Source organism: Paramormyrops kingsleyae, chromosome 1, assembly GCF_048594095.1.
Source record: "Paramormyrops kingsleyae isolate MSU_618 chromosome 1, PKINGS_0.4, whole genome shotgun sequence".
In the NCBI taxonomy this organism is placed as follows: Eukaryota; Metazoa; Chordata; class Actinopteri; order Osteoglossiformes; family Mormyridae; genus Paramormyrops; species Paramormyrops kingsleyae.
The window spans coordinates 20265606-20286444 of NC_132797.1; the positions used below are offsets into that span (position 1 = coordinate 20265606).

General features: G+C 43.8%; 1 protein-coding gene across 1 annotated transcript in view; it reads left to right on the forward strand.

The window, feature by feature from the left end:
• The window catches only part of LOC111841572 (progressive ankylosis protein homolog B), a 31028-nt gene that overhangs the window by 6802 nt on the left and 3387 nt on the right, over positions 1 to 20839 (forward strand). Inside the window, exons 2-11 of the mRNA XM_023807410.2 lie at positions 5633 to 5846; positions 7929 to 8047; positions 8846 to 8929; positions 9503 to 9673; positions 10363 to 10497; positions 14453 to 14545; positions 15048 to 15143; positions 18070 to 18199; positions 18777 to 18900; positions 20683 to 20782. Coding sequence (XP_023663178.1) covers positions 5633 to 5846; positions 7929 to 8047; positions 8846 to 8929; positions 9503 to 9673; positions 10363 to 10497; positions 14453 to 14545; positions 15048 to 15143; positions 18070 to 18199; positions 18777 to 18900; positions 20683 to 20782 — 1266 coding nt within the window. The remainder of the gene's footprint in view (positions 1 to 5632; positions 5847 to 7928; positions 8048 to 8845; positions 8930 to 9502; positions 9674 to 10362; positions 10498 to 14452; positions 14546 to 15047; positions 15144 to 18069; positions 18200 to 18776; positions 18901 to 20682; positions 20783 to 20839) is intronic.

Here is a 20839-nt window from a genome sequence, read left to right on the forward strand (position 1 = left end):
CTGTAGCTACATTATATACTCACCACGAGCAAGTCTAGCACTCAGTGTGCATTCACGGAACATTCTGGCATCATGCACAGACCCAGGCCACTTTGCCTCCACGTTGCTGATGACATAGGCTGCATCACATATAATCTTCACAATGCAGAACAGTGATTAGTTACTGTAGATGTACTGTAAAGTAGGCCAATAATTCAATGCAGTAAACTACTAAAAGCTAGAAACACCTACCTGCACATTAATACTGTGGAATGACTTTCTGTTCACATAGTCTCCTTCATTTACTGAAGGAGCCTTAATGGGAATATGTGTGCCATCTATGCAGCCAATCACACCTGGAAATCCTAACAAAGAGGGCATAAGTCTACTTAATTTTAACAGGTACTGCAGTCAGTTTCTAGTTTTGTATGGTGTTACAATGCAAAAAGTGTAACTGTATTTTATCTAGTCTTAACCTACAATTGTTTATTGCTTCAAATCTTAAAGCATATTACTAAATATATGAGGCTATTACTTCATACCTGCAATTCTGTGGAATTCTTCCTTGATTATTCTACTACATCTGTGACCAGGAAATGCCACAAACGTGTAGAGAAAATGTTTAAGCGCAAGAGTAACCTGTCTGATACACCGGCAGACGGTTGCCTTAGAAACATGTTGAGCGTCACCAATATTATACAGAAAGCTGCCATTAGCAAAAAAGCGAAGTGCTGTACAAAGAATTTGCTCGGAACTGAGAGGATGTCCACGGTGTGTTTGACGAGCAAAATGAGGGCTAAGAATATTGTTGAGATAAATGATTGTCTGTGATGAAAAACGGTAACGCTCTAACAGAAAATCATTTGTAAACGATAAAATATCTAAACGGGGTCTGATCACCCTCTCCTGACGTAGATTCCTGCGGATAATTTGTGCTTCGATGTCGACCGGTCTTTCGAGAAAAGGACACGCCATGTCTGAGAAAGTACTTGCTTCAATCTGACTGTTCATTTGAAGAGGAGGAACTCAGAGTTACAGGGATTAAACCTGCTAGCGAGCAGGTTAGCTTCACGGGGTATGTTACCGCGGTAAATGACTCAGAGTTGGGCTCAACTGGCTTTTTGAAACCGAAAACTTTGAATTTCCCTTAACTCACACACAACTAACTCCGAGTTTTCACTAAACCCGCTTCGTGAAACGGCCCCCAGGATTACTTGCTTAGCCAGATAACTTGCGAGATTTAAGGTAGTCTGGGCTAAATGTAAGGTCTATTTAGCCCAGACTACCTTAAATCTGGCAAGTTATCTGGCTAAGCAAGTAATCCTGCTTCGTGAAACAGGCCCCAGTACTATAAAGGCATTTTAATGTTTAATATTTATTTAGGCTACTGCATAAAAATACTCTAAATATTTAGTCTGAATATTTAGTAACTGAATGTGTATTTATTAAATTATTAACATTATAATACTGATTTAGAAAGACCTTATGTGATGTTTATGTCGTTATTTTAACATAGCATACATACCTGAGGAGGCGGATGATCAAGTAGAAGCTAGGCAGTCGAAAACTTTGCATTTCTCTCTCTGCACATAATGCACTTTGGCTTGATTTGATAAATTGCTTGTGTTTCCGCCTTTACAAGCAAAAATCTTGTTGCACTTGTTGCAACGAGCATTGTCCGTGTTCACACGGGTGAAGTGTAACCATACTTTGGATCGTTTGGCTCTCTCCGCCCTCGTCACTCCATAAGCGCGAGCTCTCTCGTGTTGTGTGCGCGCGAGCTCTGTATACTGCGGAACAGACTACATTTCATGCGTGAGATTGCAAATAATGGCAGTGCAGGCGAATAACGAATATTATCGCAAATTACAAAAGGCTGGTCAGGTAAAATATGCTAGGTAATGTTTATTTCACAATATTAAATAGGAAATTTATTTTTTTAATTTCTCCAGTACCGACAGCAGAACCATTAACGTCAGAGCTTATCGATACTTCGGTCTTTCATAATTAGGCACCGGGACCGGTGGGTTTCGGTACCCATCCCTAGACTACTGACAGACCACTGCATTTTCATTCACTTTTAACGCGAAGTGCTTTTCATGCTTTCACTATTTATTTAGACCCTCATGCACTTCATGTCGTCTTCCTTTCGCTATATTGACGAATAATCGAGAAGGAAATTTTTAATTGATGCTTTTTAATAATCGAGTCATGGAGTTTTGTGTGATTATGACAGCTCTAGCCATGTCGGGATCCGTGAGCATATGGCCGAAGGGTGAGAGATGAGCTAAATCAGAAGTCAGAGATCATTTAAAGTCAGCTACTCTGTCAGCAATGGTTAAGGTCAATTTCTTGCTAGTTTTGCTAGGTGTCTTACTGATTTAGTATCCATTCAGCTGGTTAGTGCTGTTTTAGATGCACATGATCAATCTACAGCCTAATTTCACCATTATTCATTCACAGATAGTAGTTTGTCTAAGAAATTAGTTAGTTGTCCATGAAAGAAAAAAAAAATATTGTTGTTGTTGTTTTGTATATTATTGTATTTTGTAATATTGAGGTGGCTTCAATAACATTTATAAGCCTAACGATAAACAACGGTTACAGCAGCAACATATGTCTAACATCTGGAATGTTTTTCTCTCTGTATCACGGCATGCAAAGCTGGAAGGTATTGACAGGTTCATTTAAAACTCTGGAGAGTAATCAAATTAAATAATATAACCGCCGTGGTTCCTTTTGCATCATTGCTACTTAGGCGCAGTCTAATAAATGACTTATTTATGTACAATAATGCACTTACAAAAGTGTAAAAAACCAAAACAATGAAATCCAATAAACAATAAAGTGTTCTGTTTTTTAAAAATTTTCTTTCCAGACAACTGTAGGGGAACAACTGAAGTGTTTGTAGCGGCCTGAAACTATGATTTTGAAAACAGAATGCCGATTTTGTGTCAGGGATTTTCCAGAGCAAACCGTAAAGAGCACAATGGGCATCTGCCAAGGTATCTGAGCAGAACTTCGCCAAAACCATTATCTGAGGTCTCCGTGTCAGGTTTGGTTTGAGACATCGGCAATCCACATCTTCATGCCAACCTCAATGCATGTGCAATACATATAAATGAATGTATTTACAGTATACATATTAAGCACACGGAACATTTACACATATTAATCGGTGACATTCAGAGCATTAAAAAAAAAATTAAAAATTTTAACAGCTAGGGTAAATGACTCCTGAGCACTTTGACGAGTGTGTGAAGTTGGATCCCTTTACAACTGCTGTGAGTGCTCATAATGACTCATGTGTTACATTATATATCACTGTGGCCTTTTCCTGCTAATACTCTAGATGGCTAGACATGTTGTATCCTTGTACCTTTACGATATCCCGCACATCCTTTTCAGAACACACCATTACAGTTACTGGCTTTTGCAAAGCATGGTGAAAGTGGGATTATGGTTATGTAATGGAAGTATGGCTGGCTGTAAATAGAAACGTTATTAATAGAAATGCTTTCTGTGTTAGCAGTTTGGGGAGGCTTGTTTTATTTAGTATAGTCATGAGCTACAGCTCAGTTTCCTGTTTATCCAGCAATTAAGCATCTGATGTCTCGCAGCTTATTCGTCCCATTAATGATTATAAATTGAGTATGGAGAGCAGTGAAGAGGTATGCAGAAAATTGGACATGAGTAGATTACTGCGGTCTGGTGGTGCCTTACTGAAGTGGGCATTAGCAGGGGAGGCGGGGGGGGGGGGGGGGGGTGGAAAAGGAAGAAGGGCAGGGAGATCACTCGGACCTAAGCTGGAACGAGGTCACTTCCAGCATTAGTCTGTCCCCACCAGGCTTATTGTTCACAAGAACTACACCTATAAGAAAACATTTTCGCAAAATCAAATGATAACAACAACACTTTGTAGATCCCGATGGGGACATCCTCTGTTTGGCTACTCCGTCTTGCTCTCTATGACACATATTTAGGTAAGAGCAAGCTTGGCAGCGAAGTGCAGCCCCTTGCAATGGATACCTGGGGGCTAAGGGTGCTGCACTGTGATGCAGCATTTGAGAGAAGTGCTTGTCTGTTCCCTCACACGTGATTCCGGAGACACACAACATGGAAAAAAGAACTATTGTGTCAAACGTGCAACCTGAGAGCGATGCACAAAGCCTGCCTTCACCCAGGAGCCCAGCACAAGGGGAAAATGTAGCTGTGAGCCATTGCAGTGTCACCAAATGATAATCCCAGTCTCACCACTGCTAGTGGGTGAAAAATAATGTTCATTTTGTTTATTTAGGAGAATACAGCAGACACTGGTCTAAACCTTAATCCATTGAAGAGAACAGAATGTGCTTCTTACCACCATTGAAATAAACTGACAAAATGTTTTAGCAATTTGTTTAACAATGAGTCATTTACAATATTTGAAAATCTCCTATTTTAAAAATAAAATAACCACACTTCACTTTTTCCGTTTAATGTCAGGAGTATAATAAGTTTCCTTTTCGAACTCCCTGCATTTAAACATCTCATTCTTTGTTTTGTGGGGTTTTGTGGCTTTTTTAAATGACTGTTGGGTTCCCGTTTGTTATAACTCTGCTTAATAAAACAAGAAGATAATGATGGATTTGACTTGTGAAGATGAAAACGTCTCTTTTTTTACTAAATATTTGCACGTACCTTTTGAGGGATTTTGCTGTTTCACCTATTGGCTTGTCGGTATCACAGATGCAGTCTTGTAAGCAGTAAATGGCCAATGGAAATATATATAAAATTATTTTTAGTTACCTTCGTAACTTTACTGACGATGCAGTAAAACAGTTGTTTTTATATAACAGTGATATTAAATTGTGGGTGTAAGATACTGAGTGACAATATACTGAATGATATAATAGTTAAAGGGATTCCAGCAAAGTATTTTTTAATGTTTATGATTATCGTGCATTGTGATTTCATTTTGGGCTGGGTCACCTCAAAAAATGCATTTTTCAAACACGGCTAAAGTCAGCAGCATGGACAAGATGTTCTACAAAAATGAAACTCTCAGGCTCTCAGTGTAGCCATGAAACCTGGGAAATAAACCACTCATCTGATCTCAGACCAGCTGTGTTTTGTTTGTGAAGTCTGTAGATAGCAAATAATAAAGTTCAGTACCACAACAAAATATGGCTCCATCCATCCATACATCCATCCATCCAGCTTTGCACATCACTTGTGATGTGTTAATACCCATTTCACCCTGATGGTTATGATATGTGCACATTTTTAATGGAGGATCCGCTGTTTCTGCATCACACTATGAAATATCGCGTCACACGCTTAAGACCAGGAGACGACATTTTTGGTAGTACTCCATGTTCTCTGGCTTGTGGCTTGTGAAAACGTAACGAGTGTCATCAAACAAACCAGCTGATGTTCTGCAAAATGGATGGTTGGATGGATGTTCGTAATTACATTGGGGTAAACTACTGTTGTATCACGTTGTTTGAATGAGGACATGTAAGCTATCAGTGTCACGTTGTCTACATTTGGCTAAGCGAATAAATGATCTAATTCATTCCTACGGTTCTTTATCTGCACCACTGATCAACTCGTGTTACCCTGTTTTGTCTCGGCTAAAATCTCTCGCCTCCCTCTCCCCTGCCATTGCCAGGCTCTGAACCGGGGAATCGCAACCGTCAAGGATGCGGTGGAGATGCTGGCTAGCTATGGCCTGGCCTACTCCCTGATGAAGTTCTTCACCGGGCCCATGAGCGACTTCAAGAACGTGGGACTGGTGTTCGTGAACAGCAAGAGGGACCGGACCAAGGCCGTCCTCTGCATGGTTGCCGCGGGAACCGTGGCCATCATCTTCCACACACTCATAGGTGAGATCCTGAGTCCGATTGACCCAAGTGGCATTGCTGCTCTGCAGTATGGCGAGTTGATGGCATTGCGATGTTCTTATATATGTGTGTGAGTGTGTGTGTGTGCGTGTGTTATCCAAGGAAACATACAATTCAGAAAGCGTCAGCCAGTCCCTGGAGCAATTGCGGGTTAAGAACCTTGCTCAAGGACGCAATCACTCTGCTGTCCCTGGGGTTTGAACCGGCAACCTAATCGTTCATGAGTCCGAACCCTGAAAGCCACACACTGCTCCGTGTTATCAGAGGATTGTCCCTGTTTAAATACAAAAAAAAAAAAAAAACAAGCAAGAGCAAACTTCTTTCTCAGTGATGTAGATATTAATGCTATGGCAAACAAATGTCCCCTGAAGTATCTTTATTTGTTTTGTGCAGTATGCACTTCATGAGTACTGACTCGTGTTTTTCTGTGGGCTGATATTTGTGTCTGATGATATCTAATCAATGTAATGTTATAGTGTTGCAAGCGTGCTGAGCACGGCAAGATTCAGAAAACACTGTAACCAATGATCAGCTTACATCGCGGATTTTAGACTCCTTTAGTTTAACTTTAAAATAACCACATTGAAATGCATAAAAATACTTTCAGCTACACCACCAGTCAAAGGATTTTGCACACCAGAGGTTTTTTTTTTTTTTTACCACATTTATGTTTATTTCATAAACTGCCGATATTTAAAAAATCTTGTTAAGCACTGGAAAGTTGACTGAACAACTATAAATGAAAAATAATACAAGTTTCTTTTATAATATGGAAAGAGTATGTAACAGTGCACGTCTGGCATCCTATTAACTGGTTTTGTGGTGATATCATTGTCAAATTCTGGACTGTCCTAACTTTAAATGCACTAGTTAACTGTATAAAACACTTGGTTTTCACACTGGATTGAATTAAGAGTTGAGTAGTTCTTTTTTAAAAAAAAACACGATAGTTCAGCATTTTCATTTAGATGTCAGAAATTGGCCCCGGACCTTGGCACCTGCGCTCCAGTGCTGAGGAGCCAGTACGTTTGGTGGTCTTTGCTATTCCGCGTGGATTGGGCGATTTCTCATTTGGATTCCCTTTACTTTAAGAAGGAAATAAAAAATACCCTTTGTTTCTAATGCATTGCGTTTGGCAGTGGGAGTGTGTCACATGTCACTGTTCTACTGTCGCAGTTCTGCTATCAGTAGCACTACGTCTTGATTTATCGTAACCAGAAAGAGCTTCGTTTGCTTCATCGCATTAACAGATTGGAAGGAGTACATAAACGATGCTATTCTTACATTTTCAAGTGCAGTTCTTCATTTTCATTAGCGGGTTAGCTAAGAGAGTGTAGCCACCAGTATTTTGTCAAACTCCTCATTTCGCAGCTAATGTATGCTTGCATATCTTACATATGATCAACAACATTTTGACCGGGTCTCTGACTAGTGTATTCTGGGAAGTATATTTTCTTGTGTATAATAAATTCAGCAAAAAATGTATTACAGTTATGCTGACACTGATTTTCACATGTGCTGTCTCTATCGCGTTGCACCTCTTTCTGAGCAGTAAGCATAGATACAAGGCTCGTCTTTGTCACGTGACCACGAATGGCTGCTGCAGGGTGAATGCTAACTAGTACATTTCTATCTGAAATATGTTTCCAAGACCTGCAGCATGGAGGTCCCCTTAGCCCCTAGTCTAAAGGCAGAGGATGTAAAAGCACTTAGATTAACCCAAAGAGCTGCAGAGCTGACCATAATATACATTATATATATATATAACTTATTTGCTTTTGCTTTGGATGTGCAAGCATTTCATTTTGTGTGATTGAGAACGATTGAGAGTAAATTCTTTGCAATAGTTTTTTGCTGTATAAAAATCGACTGTCAGATACCATTAAGTCAGTAATAGTGTTACAGGATCCAAATATCATTATCAGCGCCTGTAAATCATTTTTATACCTTCATATTGCTACTTTTATTGCTCGTACACTGATAATATTGGCTAAACAATTAAAGTCCACGGCGTTTAATGCTGAGTTTGCACGAAAGTGCTCTTAACCTTAATGGTGTCCACAGCGTACACCGATTTGGGATACTACATCATCAACAAGCTTCACCATGTGGACGATTCTGTGGGCCAAAAGACCCGGAAGGCCTTCCTCTACCTGGCTGCCTTCCCCCTGCTGGACGCGATGGTAAGGGTGCTCATACTGGGGCAGCGAGAACGCAGAACCAATACAGAGAGGGATGGAGGGCAGGCGAGCTGTCATGTGACAGAAGCTGTCATATACTTCACCTGCAAAGTGATTCCGAATATCAACACATGCTGTTCTTAGCATTGAGGTTTATCAGTAGCTCATACCAATGCAGAAGCAGCCTGCTTGTTAGTCATAATATAGTAGCTGGCATGCTGACCATTGCCAGAACTCCTGCAGGGCAGTAGATATAGCTTCAGCAAGAGATTTCTCTCAAAAACATTCACTCGTCACCAGCTTTATAACTCAGTGGGAGGGTGCTTACACTTTATGTTAAATTTAATATGCCTTTTGTATATTAAACACCACCTAATAATCCCATGGCTGCATAAAACTTGTGTCACATTTTGGGAAATATAGTATTTATTTCCTGTCAGTTCAATCGATTTGTACATTACTAACAAGCAAACAAAAAAAGTTACATTTCCATATATTTTATCTTAAAAAGATTACTGATTTATTTGTTTTCAAAAGTCAAAATGAAAAAAGAAAAAAAAAATCACTTACCTGCATGACATAGGGGGGTCTGTCTGTCTGTATCTGTGTCTGTATCTGTGTCTGTATCTGTGTCTGTATCTGTGTCTGTATCTGTGTCTGTATCTGTAACTGTATCAGTAGGATTAGACGCAGGGACCTGCACCTTCAGGGAGAGCTTTATAGCTATTTTGATGCACAGGCTGCGGTACACTGGGCTTTGTGCTTTTGCCAAAGCCAACCTGAGCAGAGTTTCTATCCCAGGCCTGGACTCACGCCGGCATCCTGCTGAAACATAAGTACAGCTTCTTGGTGGGCTGTGCTTCCATCTCCGACGTCGTCGCCCAGGTAAGGATGGCTGCTTGCTGCCTGCTGCAAGTAGGTCATTTTTTTTTCATTTGTTACAAAATATTCCCGTCAGAAGTGCATACTGAATTATACATAGTTTTAAATTATTTTACTATTTCCATCCAGGCTTTCAAAATAATCCAGTTTCAATCCAGATCATTGCTGCGGTATACAGTAAATTTACTTCACAAGAAGTGTAGCTGTTTGAGAATTTTAAATATTGCTCCTGAAGATATAATATAAAATGCTTTATATCAAAGACTAACTGGGGTCTAGCCCAGTGGTCAACAACTGACAGACTCGGCATCCAAAGCAAAATACAATTGAACTGAGACTGCGTGATTGAGTCGCGCTCGGTCTGCAAATCTTACCTTCGGGAACCTCCCTGGGCGGCTAACGTAATCGCACATCTGACCGGCAGATTTTTTCGAACACAATTGACCTTGGCTTTGATGCTGATGGAACCTGGCCCTCAGAGAACAATAGCTGGGGAGCCCTGGTCTGGCCTGTAAACTTTGCTCTGACAGCCGCTGCATTTCAGAAGACAGTAACAGCTGCCGTGTCGCCCGGCAGATCGTGTTTGTGGCCATCCTGCTCCACAGCCACCTGGAGTGCCTGGAGCCCCTCCTCATCCCCATCCTGTCCCTCTACATGGGCGCCCTGGTGCGCTTCACCATCGTGGGCCTGGGTTACTATAGCAACATCCACGACAACATTCCGGACTCCAGCGGACCTGAGGTGGGGGTAGGTCACCGGCAACGTCACAAGCGAACAGTGCGATGGTAACAGTAAGGTATTTTAAAAATTTAGCTAGGTTTTAAATGAAGCAAATACAGACATTTGGACTTTGAAATTGTGGGTTTGGTTCTTTAGTTGCCAAGGCACCAACTGTGCAGGATAATCCCAGTGTGGCACCCCGAGAATGCTGGTAGAGTATGGGGATAAAACAATACCCTGTTATGATGGTAGGGTACAAATCCTAAGAGATGTATCTTTTCTCATATCCCATCTTGCTGTCCTTTGAGGTATGCACACGCACATACTGAGGTGGGACTAAAGTTTGGTGTCTGAGAGCAGGGTCAGTCATTTATCCGCCCCCCCCCCCGGAGCATTTTTCAGGGGATTAAGGGTCTCACTCAAGGGCCCAAACAAAGATGTGACTCTTCTGTCAGAGATGGTTGGGATGATGCCTGGCAAAGGGCCCTAACTTGCTGAGCCACATATAATATACACATGTCCCTTCTATATGCAATAATGAAGAAGGTTTGGTGATACCCAGCATAAGAAGTCTGACTGAAGGAGGCCTGATTTTGAAAACAGATGTAGGACAGTAAGTGTGTTGGGTCTACACCATGTGCACGTTCAGGGAGAGCTTTATAGCTCTCACAGAACTGTTCTCCTTCTTCTTCATGATCACACCCCTCTGTTTCCAGGGAGACGCCACCATCCGGAAGATGCTGAGCTTCTGGTGGCCCCTGGCCCTGATTCTGGCCACCCAGCGCATCAGCAGACCGATCGTGAACCTGTTCGTCTCCCGCGACCTCAAAGGGAGTGCGGCGGCCACAGAGGCAAGTGGCCGCCACTAGGGGGCGTGTGCCCCGGGGTTTCCGCAAGCGGCCGTCACCGTAGTGTGCGCTTGACCTCTCGATTGGTTACGTGCTGGACTTATGTTTCCTAATGGTGACAGTTTACTGTTTTTCGGATTATAGCCTTTTCAGAATCACTGAAGCTGGCATCAGACTTAGCAAATGTTTGTATAGCACCAGGGTTGGTGCTGTATACACACTGAATGTGATAAACTTCATACACACTTAGCATCTGTGCGTCAGTTGCATTGGGGTTACATTCGTTCATCAGCACCAATATCAAAGTACAGTATTCTGTTGCATCAACACAGAATCCTGCATTTGATTGTGAACTGAAGTGAACTACTTATGGATAATTGTGTTGGGACCTCTTAACGTAAAACCACAGGGAGTGTACTGCTGCTGCTGCAATTTCAGTGGACCTTCTTTGATACTGTGAATGTGTCTTCTGCTCTCTCGAATGATGTTTAACACATCTGACCCTAAGCTCATTTGGCTTCAAATGACCATGCTGCTTGCTTCGTTGGTGACCCTGACCTTTTCAATACAAGCCCCTGTCTGAATTAGCAGTCCAGAAGATCTCACTCTAGAGTCAGTAGCTTTGGTGTTGTTGTGGCTCGATATACGAATATTTACATTGACTTGGCTATTGAGGGTACCAGCATGGCTCATGTATATTTTACAGAGGTAGAAAGTTCTGGTTCAGAAAGTACAAATCCAGACCATGATTTTGATTCAACCAACTGAATACTCTGGGAATGTGGCTCTTTATGCTGGTTGGTTGGTTGAAACAGAATCTTGGTCTGAATTTGTTCTTTCTGAATCTGAACTTTCCACATCTGATATGGTTGGAATAAAATAGTGATAAAAAAAAATATCTTAATTACTTGCGAAACACGATTGGCACATTTTGTTAAGCACATAGAGTATGTGAAAGAGGTTTTGTTTCTCCACATGAATTAATTCGTGGCTGATTATATTTGGCGAGTGCGGTAGTTGATGTGGGTTCCATTATTATGCGCACGCTGATGATGTCATATTTACGCCCACCTGCACATATGAAAGAGTAGAACCTATTAAAGTCTAGACCAGTTTCAGAGGGATTGAACACCAGGGGAGCTCAGTATCCATCACGGTCTGCTTAAGAGCTTTTGTCTGAAACCGCTGGATGCTTGTTGGTTAATAATAGGCCGGTACGAGCCTCGTCGTTCAGATCAAACAGACGTCCACTCTCCTCGAAGCGAGCGGATGAATCATGTCGGAGAAGGAATAAATTAAACTGGAAAACTACTAGAAAATGGGGCAGTACATACGCACTTGTCATATTCGGGGTCCAGGAAACTACGGGCACATAATCCAGGATTGGGCATCAACCCATCACATTTGGCAACTCCAGTGAACCTCAGCATGTGTCTGGGTGGGCAGCATGATGGTGCAGTGGTTAGCTGTCTGGGTGGGCAGCATGGTGCTGCAGTGGTTAGCTGTCTGGGTGGGCAGCATGGTGCTGCAGTGGTTAGCTGTCTGGGTGGGCAGCATGGCGGTGCAGTGGTTAGCTGTCTGGGTGGGCAGCATGGTGCTGCAGTGGTTAGCTGTCTGGGTGGGCAGCATGGCGGTGCAGTGGTTAGCTGTCTGGGTGGGCAGCATGGTGCTGCAGTGGTTAGCTGTCTGGGTGGGCAGCATGGCGGTGCAGTGGTTAGCTGTCTGGGTGGGCAGCATGGTGCTGCAGTGGTTAGCTGTCTGGGTGGGCAGCATGGCGGTGCAGTGGTTAGCTGTCTGGGTGGGCAGCATGGTGCTGCAGTGGTTAGCTGTCTGGGTGGGCAGCATGGTGCTGCAGTGGTTAGCTGTCTGGGTGGGCATCATGGCGGTGCAGTGGTTAGCTGTCTGGGTGGGCAGCATGGTGCTGCAGTGGTTAGCTGTCTGGGTGGGCAGCATGGTGCTGCAGTGGTTAGCTGTCTGGGTGGGCAGCATGGTGCTACAGTGGTTAGCTGTCTGGGTGGGCAGCATGGCGGTGCAGTGGTTAGCTGTCTGGGTGGGCAGCATGGTGCTGCAGTGGTTAGCTGTCTGGGTGGGCAGCATGGCGGTGCAGTGGTTAGCTGTCTGGGTGGGCAGCATGGCGGTGCAGTGGTTAGCTGTCTGGGTGGGCAGCATGGTGCTGCAGTGGTTAGCTGTCTGGGTGGGCAGCATGGTGCTGCAGTGGTTAGCTGTCTGGGTGGGCATCATGGCGGTGCAGTGGTTAGCTGTCTGGGTGGGCAGCATGGTGCTGCAGTGGTTAGCTGTCTGGGTGGGCAGCATGGCGCTGCAGTGGTTAGCTGTCTGGGTGGGCAGCATGGCGCTGCAGTGGTTAGCTGTCTGGGTGGGCAGCATGGCGCTGCAGTGGTTAGCTGTCTGGGTGGGCAGCATGGCGCTGCAGTGGTTAGCTGTCTGGGTGGGCAGCATGGCGCTGCAGTGGTTAGCTGTCTGGGTGGGCAGCATGGCGCTGCAGTGGTTAGCTGTCTGGGTGGGCAGCATGGCGCTGCAGTGGTTAGCTGTCTGGGTGGGCAGCATGGCGCTGCAGTGGTTAGCTGTCTGGGTGGGCAGCATGGCGCTGCAGTGGTTAGCTGTCTGGGTGGGCAGCATGGCGCTGCAGTGGTTAGCTGTCTGGGTGGGCAGCATGGCGGTGCAGTGGTTAGCTGTCTGGGTGGGCAGCATGGCGCTGCAGTGGTTAGCTGTCTGGGTGGGCAGCATGGCGCTGCAGTGGTTAGCTGTCTGGGTGGGCAGCATGGCGCTGCAGTGGTTAGCTGTCTGGGTGGGCAGCATGGCGCTGCAGTGGTTAGCTGTCTGGGTGGGCAGCATGGCGCTGCAGTGGTTAGCTGTCTGGGTGGGCAGCATGGCGCTGCAGTGGTTAGCTGTCTGGGTGGGCAGCATGGCGCTGCAGTGGTTAGCTGTCTGGGTGGGCAGCATGGCGGTGCAGTGGTTAGCTGTCTGGGTGGGCAGCATGGCGCTGCAGTGGTTAGCTGTCTGGGTGGGCAGCATGGCGCTGCAGTGGTTAGCTGTCTAGGTGGGCAGCATGGAGCTGCAGTGGTTAGCTGTCTGGGTGGGCAGCATGGCGGTGCAGTGGTTAGCTGTCTGGGTGGGCAGCATGGCGGTGCAGTGGTTAGCTGTCTGGGTGGGCAGCATGGCGGTGCAGTGGTTAGCTGTCTGGGTGGGCAGCATGGCGGTGCAGTGGTTAGCTGTCTGGGTGGGCAGCATGGCGCTGCAGTGGTTAGCTGTCTGGGTGGGCAGCATGGTGCTGCAGTGGTTAGCTGTCTGGGTGGGCAGCATGGCGGTGCAGTGGTTAGCTGTCTGGGTGGGCAGCATGGCGGTGCAGTGGTTAGCTGTCTGGGTGGGCAGCATGGTGCTGCAGTGGTTAGCTGTCTGGGTGAGCAGCATGGCGGTGCAGTGGTTAGCTGTCTGGGTGGGCAGCATGGTGCTGCAGTGGTTAGCTGTCTGGGTGAGCAGCATGGCGGTGCAGTGGTTAGCTGTCTGGGTGGGCAGCATGGTGCTGCAGTGGTTAGCTGTCTAGGTGGGCAGCATGGTCCTGCAGTGGTTAGCTGTCTGGGTGGGCAGCATGGTGCTGCAGTGGTTAGCACTGTTGCCTGAAACCTCTGGGTCCTGGGTTTGAGTCTCTGCCATGGTCCTTTTTAAGTGTGTGGAGTTTGCATGTTCTTCCCCCCCGCCCCCAGCCAGTCCAAAAACACGCTGAGGTTAATTGCTTGAATGGGTCATGTGTGAGTGTTCTTAGCAATCGGTTGGCGCCCCATCCTGAGTAGTTCCCTGCCTTGTGCTTCAGACCCCATGTGACCCTAAGTAGGACAAGCAGTTACAGAAAATGGATGGACTACTAGAAAGCACAACAAGTATTATGCATCTTCCACAAGTCACTGTGAAATAATGTGTGTGTGTGTGTGTTTTTTTTTAGGCTGTTGCTGTGTTGACGGCCACATACCCAGTGGGTCACATGCCCTACGGCTGGTTGACGGAATTGCGGGCGGTTTATCCAGCCTTTGACAAGGTGAGGAACCAATCTTCCCTTTACCTTGTCTTTTCTCTGCTGAATGAATTCATCACTCCGGACATAATGATTGACTCTGGTTATGGAGGTGACATTTTCAGCCTGGACGGTGTTTTATACAGGATTGGCCCAGTAACTGCAACAAAGTGATAATGTTATCTGTCAGGATTTGTTTTCTGCGTAGCCAAGAGTGTGATGTTATGCCATAAAGAGTATGAGGCATCATGTTACGCTGAGCTTCAATGGTCCAAGTATAAAAGTACTTCACGTTTGGCTCAGTTTTAAAGGAGGATTTAAGCAGAGGTTTAATTCTGTGCATGGATTAACTTCATGTCTCATGTTGGGCCAGGATTAAGAGATAGGAGCTTAATTAAATATTTTGCAGTGACAAATTGTATTTTTGACTTCTGTACGGAAACATGAAATAATTTCAATGATTTTAAATTAATAATCAGCATTGTTACATGCTTTGGCTTAATTATGTGCTTTGTCTTTGACCCAGAACAATCCCAGTAACAAGATGACCACCAGCAGCACCATGGTAACCAAGTCACACATCAAGAAGTTCACTTTCGTCTGCCTGGCGATTTCCGTCACGGTAAGAGCAAAATTCTAAAGAACATTGACATACCGGGATATTATGATCAACATCGCTAAGTCATGGAAGGTGGCTGAAAGAAAGGATGATCTCAATCCTGACACATTTAGGTGAAAGAAAGAAAGAAAGAAAGAGAGAGAGAGAGAGAGAGAGAAACAAAAATTTTGCACCAGTCCAAACAGTGCATTATTCATTACAAATTTAACAGGTATAGGACAGTAACTCTTAGTGATTAAAATAGAAGAAGCTTAAGTATTACTAAAACAAAATTACCTGTTTGACATAATGAGTGAATCTCAATACTGCGAAAACAAAGATCGTACTTGTGGTCTTGGCAAGACGTGTCTTGCTAACTTGCCATCCAAGAACGAACTTGCATTGAATCATGGGATTGGTCTCGTTTGGCGGGCATGCAGCCAGTGGACCCTTGATATTTGAGGTGGAGCATGACTGACATATAGGGATTTTTTACGGTCCTCTCTACTTCTGTTCTTGAGTATTGGAACTGGTCTTGGAAGATGATGTAAAACGAGAACAAGTCAAGTACGCATTCATCCAAGACATCACACAAGACATAACATAATAAACCTATTAATCTATGTGTGGGATGTACAATAAATACATAAAATAGCTGAGCTATTACACTGCAGATGCTGCATAATACTGATATTGCCCAAGAAAAATGTCTTTGGTAGTATATGTGTTCATTGTGGTATTGTAACCCATACAAGGTGCAGTAATTGTAATACAAGACACAGTTAATACAGTTAAGGTGCAGTTAAATATAAACATTTGCAGTGTTTTGCATCTGCAGCCTGGAATTTAGTGACCTTGCATCCAAAATCTTTGTGGCGTTGCAGCGAGGGAAATGAGTCCTAAACTCTGAGCCGGTGAGATTACCGCTCGCTGTCAGTCGCGGCCGACTGTACCCCGCCAGGACCTCGCTTCACCATCTCTGCTGCTGCTGCTCCGTCATCAGAGTAACAAACGGAGTCCCAGTGGAAAGGAAAAAGCAAACAGCTTCTCTTCTAGCCCACACGCGCTGGAGTGAAAGTCTCTGGACGCGGGTTCCACTCGTGTTATTATGTGTGAAAGTGCAGCTAATCGCAATGAAGGAGAAAACACACTTCGACACAGGTTCACCTCACAGACAAACCCAGAAGACTGGTAGCTTGATGACAGAATTCTTGCAGCGGGCAGGAAATATGTGGGTGTCCCAGTAGTTAAATTTTTATCAGCTTGGCATTTTTAGACTGGAAAAGGTCCTTGTGATAAAAGGTAAATGGCTGACTTCATTGTAGACACAGATTCCATTACCACCTAAAAACTGATAATCTCTCAAAACTCTATGCTACTAATTGAAATCTGTGCATGCAGCAGGACGGACTGGAAGCCTTCGTCGGCAATGAAAATGCACAAAGACCGTCGTGATTTATACAAACAGAGTCAGTGTAAGTGAGTGCCAGAGCAAACCAGCCGGGCATCCTGTTTTCGGGTATGCCCATGTGATGAGCTGCAGAATGACTGGCATTACATGTCAATGCAACCAAAGAAATCACTGTTTGTTTTAATACACATAAATACCCACACACACACGCAAGCAGTGCAGTGGACTCCATTGATTCCACACTGCATCTCTGGAGCAGTGACTCCCAATTCTAACTGCTATAGGGATTTCCTTATCTTAGCACGCCTTTAGCCTGTAGCATAGCATTATCTTTTTTTTTCTACCATTTGAAAAAAACAATGGAAAGATTATTCACAAATAATAATGTAAAAGCCCTATTTGCCAAAGGAATAATAAAGTGGAGGCACTAAGTTCAACTTTCACTGGCTTTGTAATCGAAATGTAAAACAAATCATCTATTACCAGTCTAAATAAAGTAGCTAAAACTTAAAGAAAAAATTGCTATATTTCTTTAGATAAATGAGCAGTAATAATTCGTACCTACATATAATGTCTTTGCCTTCATAAAAGTTTGTTGCTTGGCTGAATATTTAGTGTAACGTTGCTCATCGGCCCTCTCTTATGCAAATAGACCAAATAAATCATGCTCTAGGTTAGTCACACACAATCCCGCAGTCGTGCAAAGTCCTCTGGTCATCTGAACTTATGTACTGAACTGGAATAATGCCGATTGATTGTATGTCGAAATATTTTCCCACTCTTCGTGGGTAGTGGACCGCATCTGGTTTCCAGTGTTTCATGTGGACATTTCCAAGGTGGTAGAGATAACTGTTGTTTTTTTTTTTTTGTTTTTTTTTTTGCAAAGGGCCGATTCTTGAAGCCGGTTACAGAAGACAAAAAGGAAAAATACACTGAGATGTAGAGTGTACACTGTGTACGGTGTTATATAACCAAACAGCTGGGTCATCTGCCAACCACACATGCAGCTCAGGCACATTTTTAACTGGCCTGCTGATGTCCTTCTGGTCTTAAATATCCTCTTTTGTCCAGTTTCTCTCCTTCCTTTAAGAGTAATTTTCTCTTAACAATAAGGCCAAGCAGGAGAACAAGAGAACATTATATTCACAGCCCGGATTGTGTTAGCATAACAAATTATTACTTAAACTTTTTTTTTCCTCTGGTAACTTATAAACTTCAGAACCTGACATTTATTTCTGATGGCAGATACTGCAGAGCAGCAGGATTCGTTTAACCAAAGTCCTTGAGTTAATCAAGACGCTTGACAGGGTACATGAACTCTAGCCTATTAACCTTGGTGTTATTGTTTATGCCCGAGTAACTGTGCTAATTCAAGTGCGAGTCCCTCTTGTGTGCTGTTCAATTCTGCAGTCTTGGAAAGCATTTGATTCTGTCTCTGGTAGCTGGTGGGGCTTTTAATACCTACCATAGTCTATCAGTTCCTATTGAGAGAGTTTTCCTGTAACAAGGTTTGTGATGACCTGTTTTGTATGTTCCAAGCTATGCTTTGTGGTGTTTTGGACTCCTCACGTCTCTGAGAAGATCCTGGTGGACATCATCGAAGTGGACTTCGCATTTGCTGAGCTCTGCGTCGCCCCCTTGAGAATCTTTTCCTTCTTCCCTCTGCCTGGTATGATCCTGCCACCCCTATTTGGGAGGGTGGGGCATGGCAAAATGGGACCTTTTAGCCATGGAAGCCATATAACAGATAATTGTATCACTTCTATGTATAATGACGACTTCATATGTTCTTTTTGACTGACATTGTTTAGTAATTGGTCATATATGAGATTGGGTAAAGGGTATTAAATTATTCTAAAGACACCACCTTATACTTAGTGATCAACCATTCAGCTTTTATTGAGAATAATTTTGACAAGCCATAGATATTAAAATAAAGGAGTCCATTATAAATAAATGTCATGTAAATAAGGATTGGGAGTGTTTAAGTAAAAGTTGTCTCAAGATCTCAAGCTGCGTTACGTTAAAGTCTTTCCATGTTTATTGTCTGTCAGTAGTCTGTCCCACACTGGTGGAAACATGTGAAAGACCTTGCATGAATTTTACTCCCAGTATTCTACAGTCTGCTGGCCCCAATCTGGATCTCCCTGCTCTAATCTGTCCTAACCCGCTGCCTGTATCCGGCTGTGCTGGCATGATGTGACTGGGCCGCACTTTAACCCGGCCGGTCCTCTGTGCCCATGCAGTGACCGTCAGGGCCCATCTCACCGGCTGGCTCATGACGCTGAAGAAAACGTCGGTGCTGGCGCCCAGCTCGGTGCTGCGCATTGTCGTGCTCATCACCAGCCTCATCGTGCTGCCCTACCTGGGGTACGTTTCCATGTCGACGCCTGTGCCCCCCCTCCCCCCCCCCCCCCCCAGCTGACCAATTTGAGGGAATCCCATTCAGGCCTATGAGGTTAAGCTGGAGACTTTATGACATCTGAGGGGGGACATTCCAAGGGCCAATCAGCTTTCAGCTGGGGCCAGTGTCCCTGTAGCCCCGCCCCTATATACACATCAGAACATAGAACACTTCAATAAAAATTACAAGCACTATACTTTATATAATTAACTGCATAACCCTTATCTTATGCTGAATTAGATACATTTCCTGCATAATCCGACTATAGTGAAGTGTAATACATTTGTATTTAAATGAATAAAACTGTCCTGCATCCTGTCATTTAAACTCATGCAGAACCATAGCCCATATCTTAGCCCTACCTGTATGTCCAACCCAAAAAGCTAGGAATGGGTTCTGCACTTATGAGTCAGAACCTACTACTCATGGAACCTACTACTATAGTAAAATGTGCTATCAGGACATTAAAAATGAAAAATATTTTTAAATGTATGTATAAATGTGACATTAGATTTTACTGCAGTCATAGTATTAATTTTTCCTTTATAAATAATTAAATCTCAGCTTGCTTCTGAAAGCAGAAGTCTGCATTTGATCCTGCTTGTTGCATGAACACAGTGCCCTATTGTCTGATTAACATCATTAGGTTTGGTCTCTTGGTAATGAACTGTGTTAATAAACATTATTAAAGGGCAATAGAAAAACTTCCCCATAGCTGTTGGAATGCTGGTAGTCGTGATGTTGGAGCTGTTAAATGCCATTAAGCTGAATTATTCACAGCTGCTTAAATAATAAATATGAACGTTCCTGTGGTAGCAATGAACCTGTGATGTTATGAAAGATCTTGGGAATTCTGTGGTGATGAAGAAATAGATGTATTTCATTGAGAGTGGTGTGTTTCAGAATCAGAATCAGGTTTATTGGCAAGTGTGCGTGTGGCACACACAAGGAATTTGTTTCCAGCAGTTGGTGTCTCTCCGGTACATTACAACACAACCGAACAAAACAGTACAGATTAAATACAATATAAAAGACATCATATTTACAGACAGACAATGTACATAAAATGCAAACACCATAGAAGGTACAAAGTGTATAGGATGTCTTAGATTCAGTTCAATGGTGTGTTGTGAGTGGAGCAGGGTATAGCAGAGTGTTTCTGGCTAATTGTTATTTTAGGAAGTAAATGTGATTTATTCTTCAGTGGGTAAATAGGTATATGATGTATTAAGGACTAAATCAGAATTTAACAAAACTGTGCGGTGATCTGGCTGTTGCACAAACAGAAGTTTTCAGGAAGCACAGTGTTTCCATGTCACCCATATATCCATCCATCCATAAGTGCTTATCCAGTACAGGATGGTGGGGAGCCTCAGGCCGATCCCAGGATGCACTGGGTAGTGGGAAAATCTAAGGTTTGCCTATAAATCTGTTCAAATCATCATGGATAGAAAATTAAATTCAAACACTTGATGAAATATGCAGAATAGTTAACCATAGCTGTAATCGGTTACCTCTCTTAAGCTGTCAGGATTCAAGATTCTTCATCTCACCATATAAAGATACATGAGCACAAACATTTGTGTTCCATGCCCCACATGGCTACCATGAAACGTGTTATTAACAAGGAGGAATTCGTCAATTTACTAATAGGATAGTGATGTAATACTGCAGGATACCGCTGGAACATTGGATACCTTCCTGAAGGTAGAGCGTAGCGCACTGAAGGGGGCTGCTCTGCATTGTAGGGTGCATGGGGCCACGCTGGGAGTGGGCTCTCTGCTCGCCGGCTTCTTGGGCGAGTCCACGATGGTTGCAGTGGCAGCTTGTTATGTCTACCGGAAGCAGGTGAGAAGCAACCGGCCACATCGGTATGAGGAGACTGACAACAGAACACATGGAACA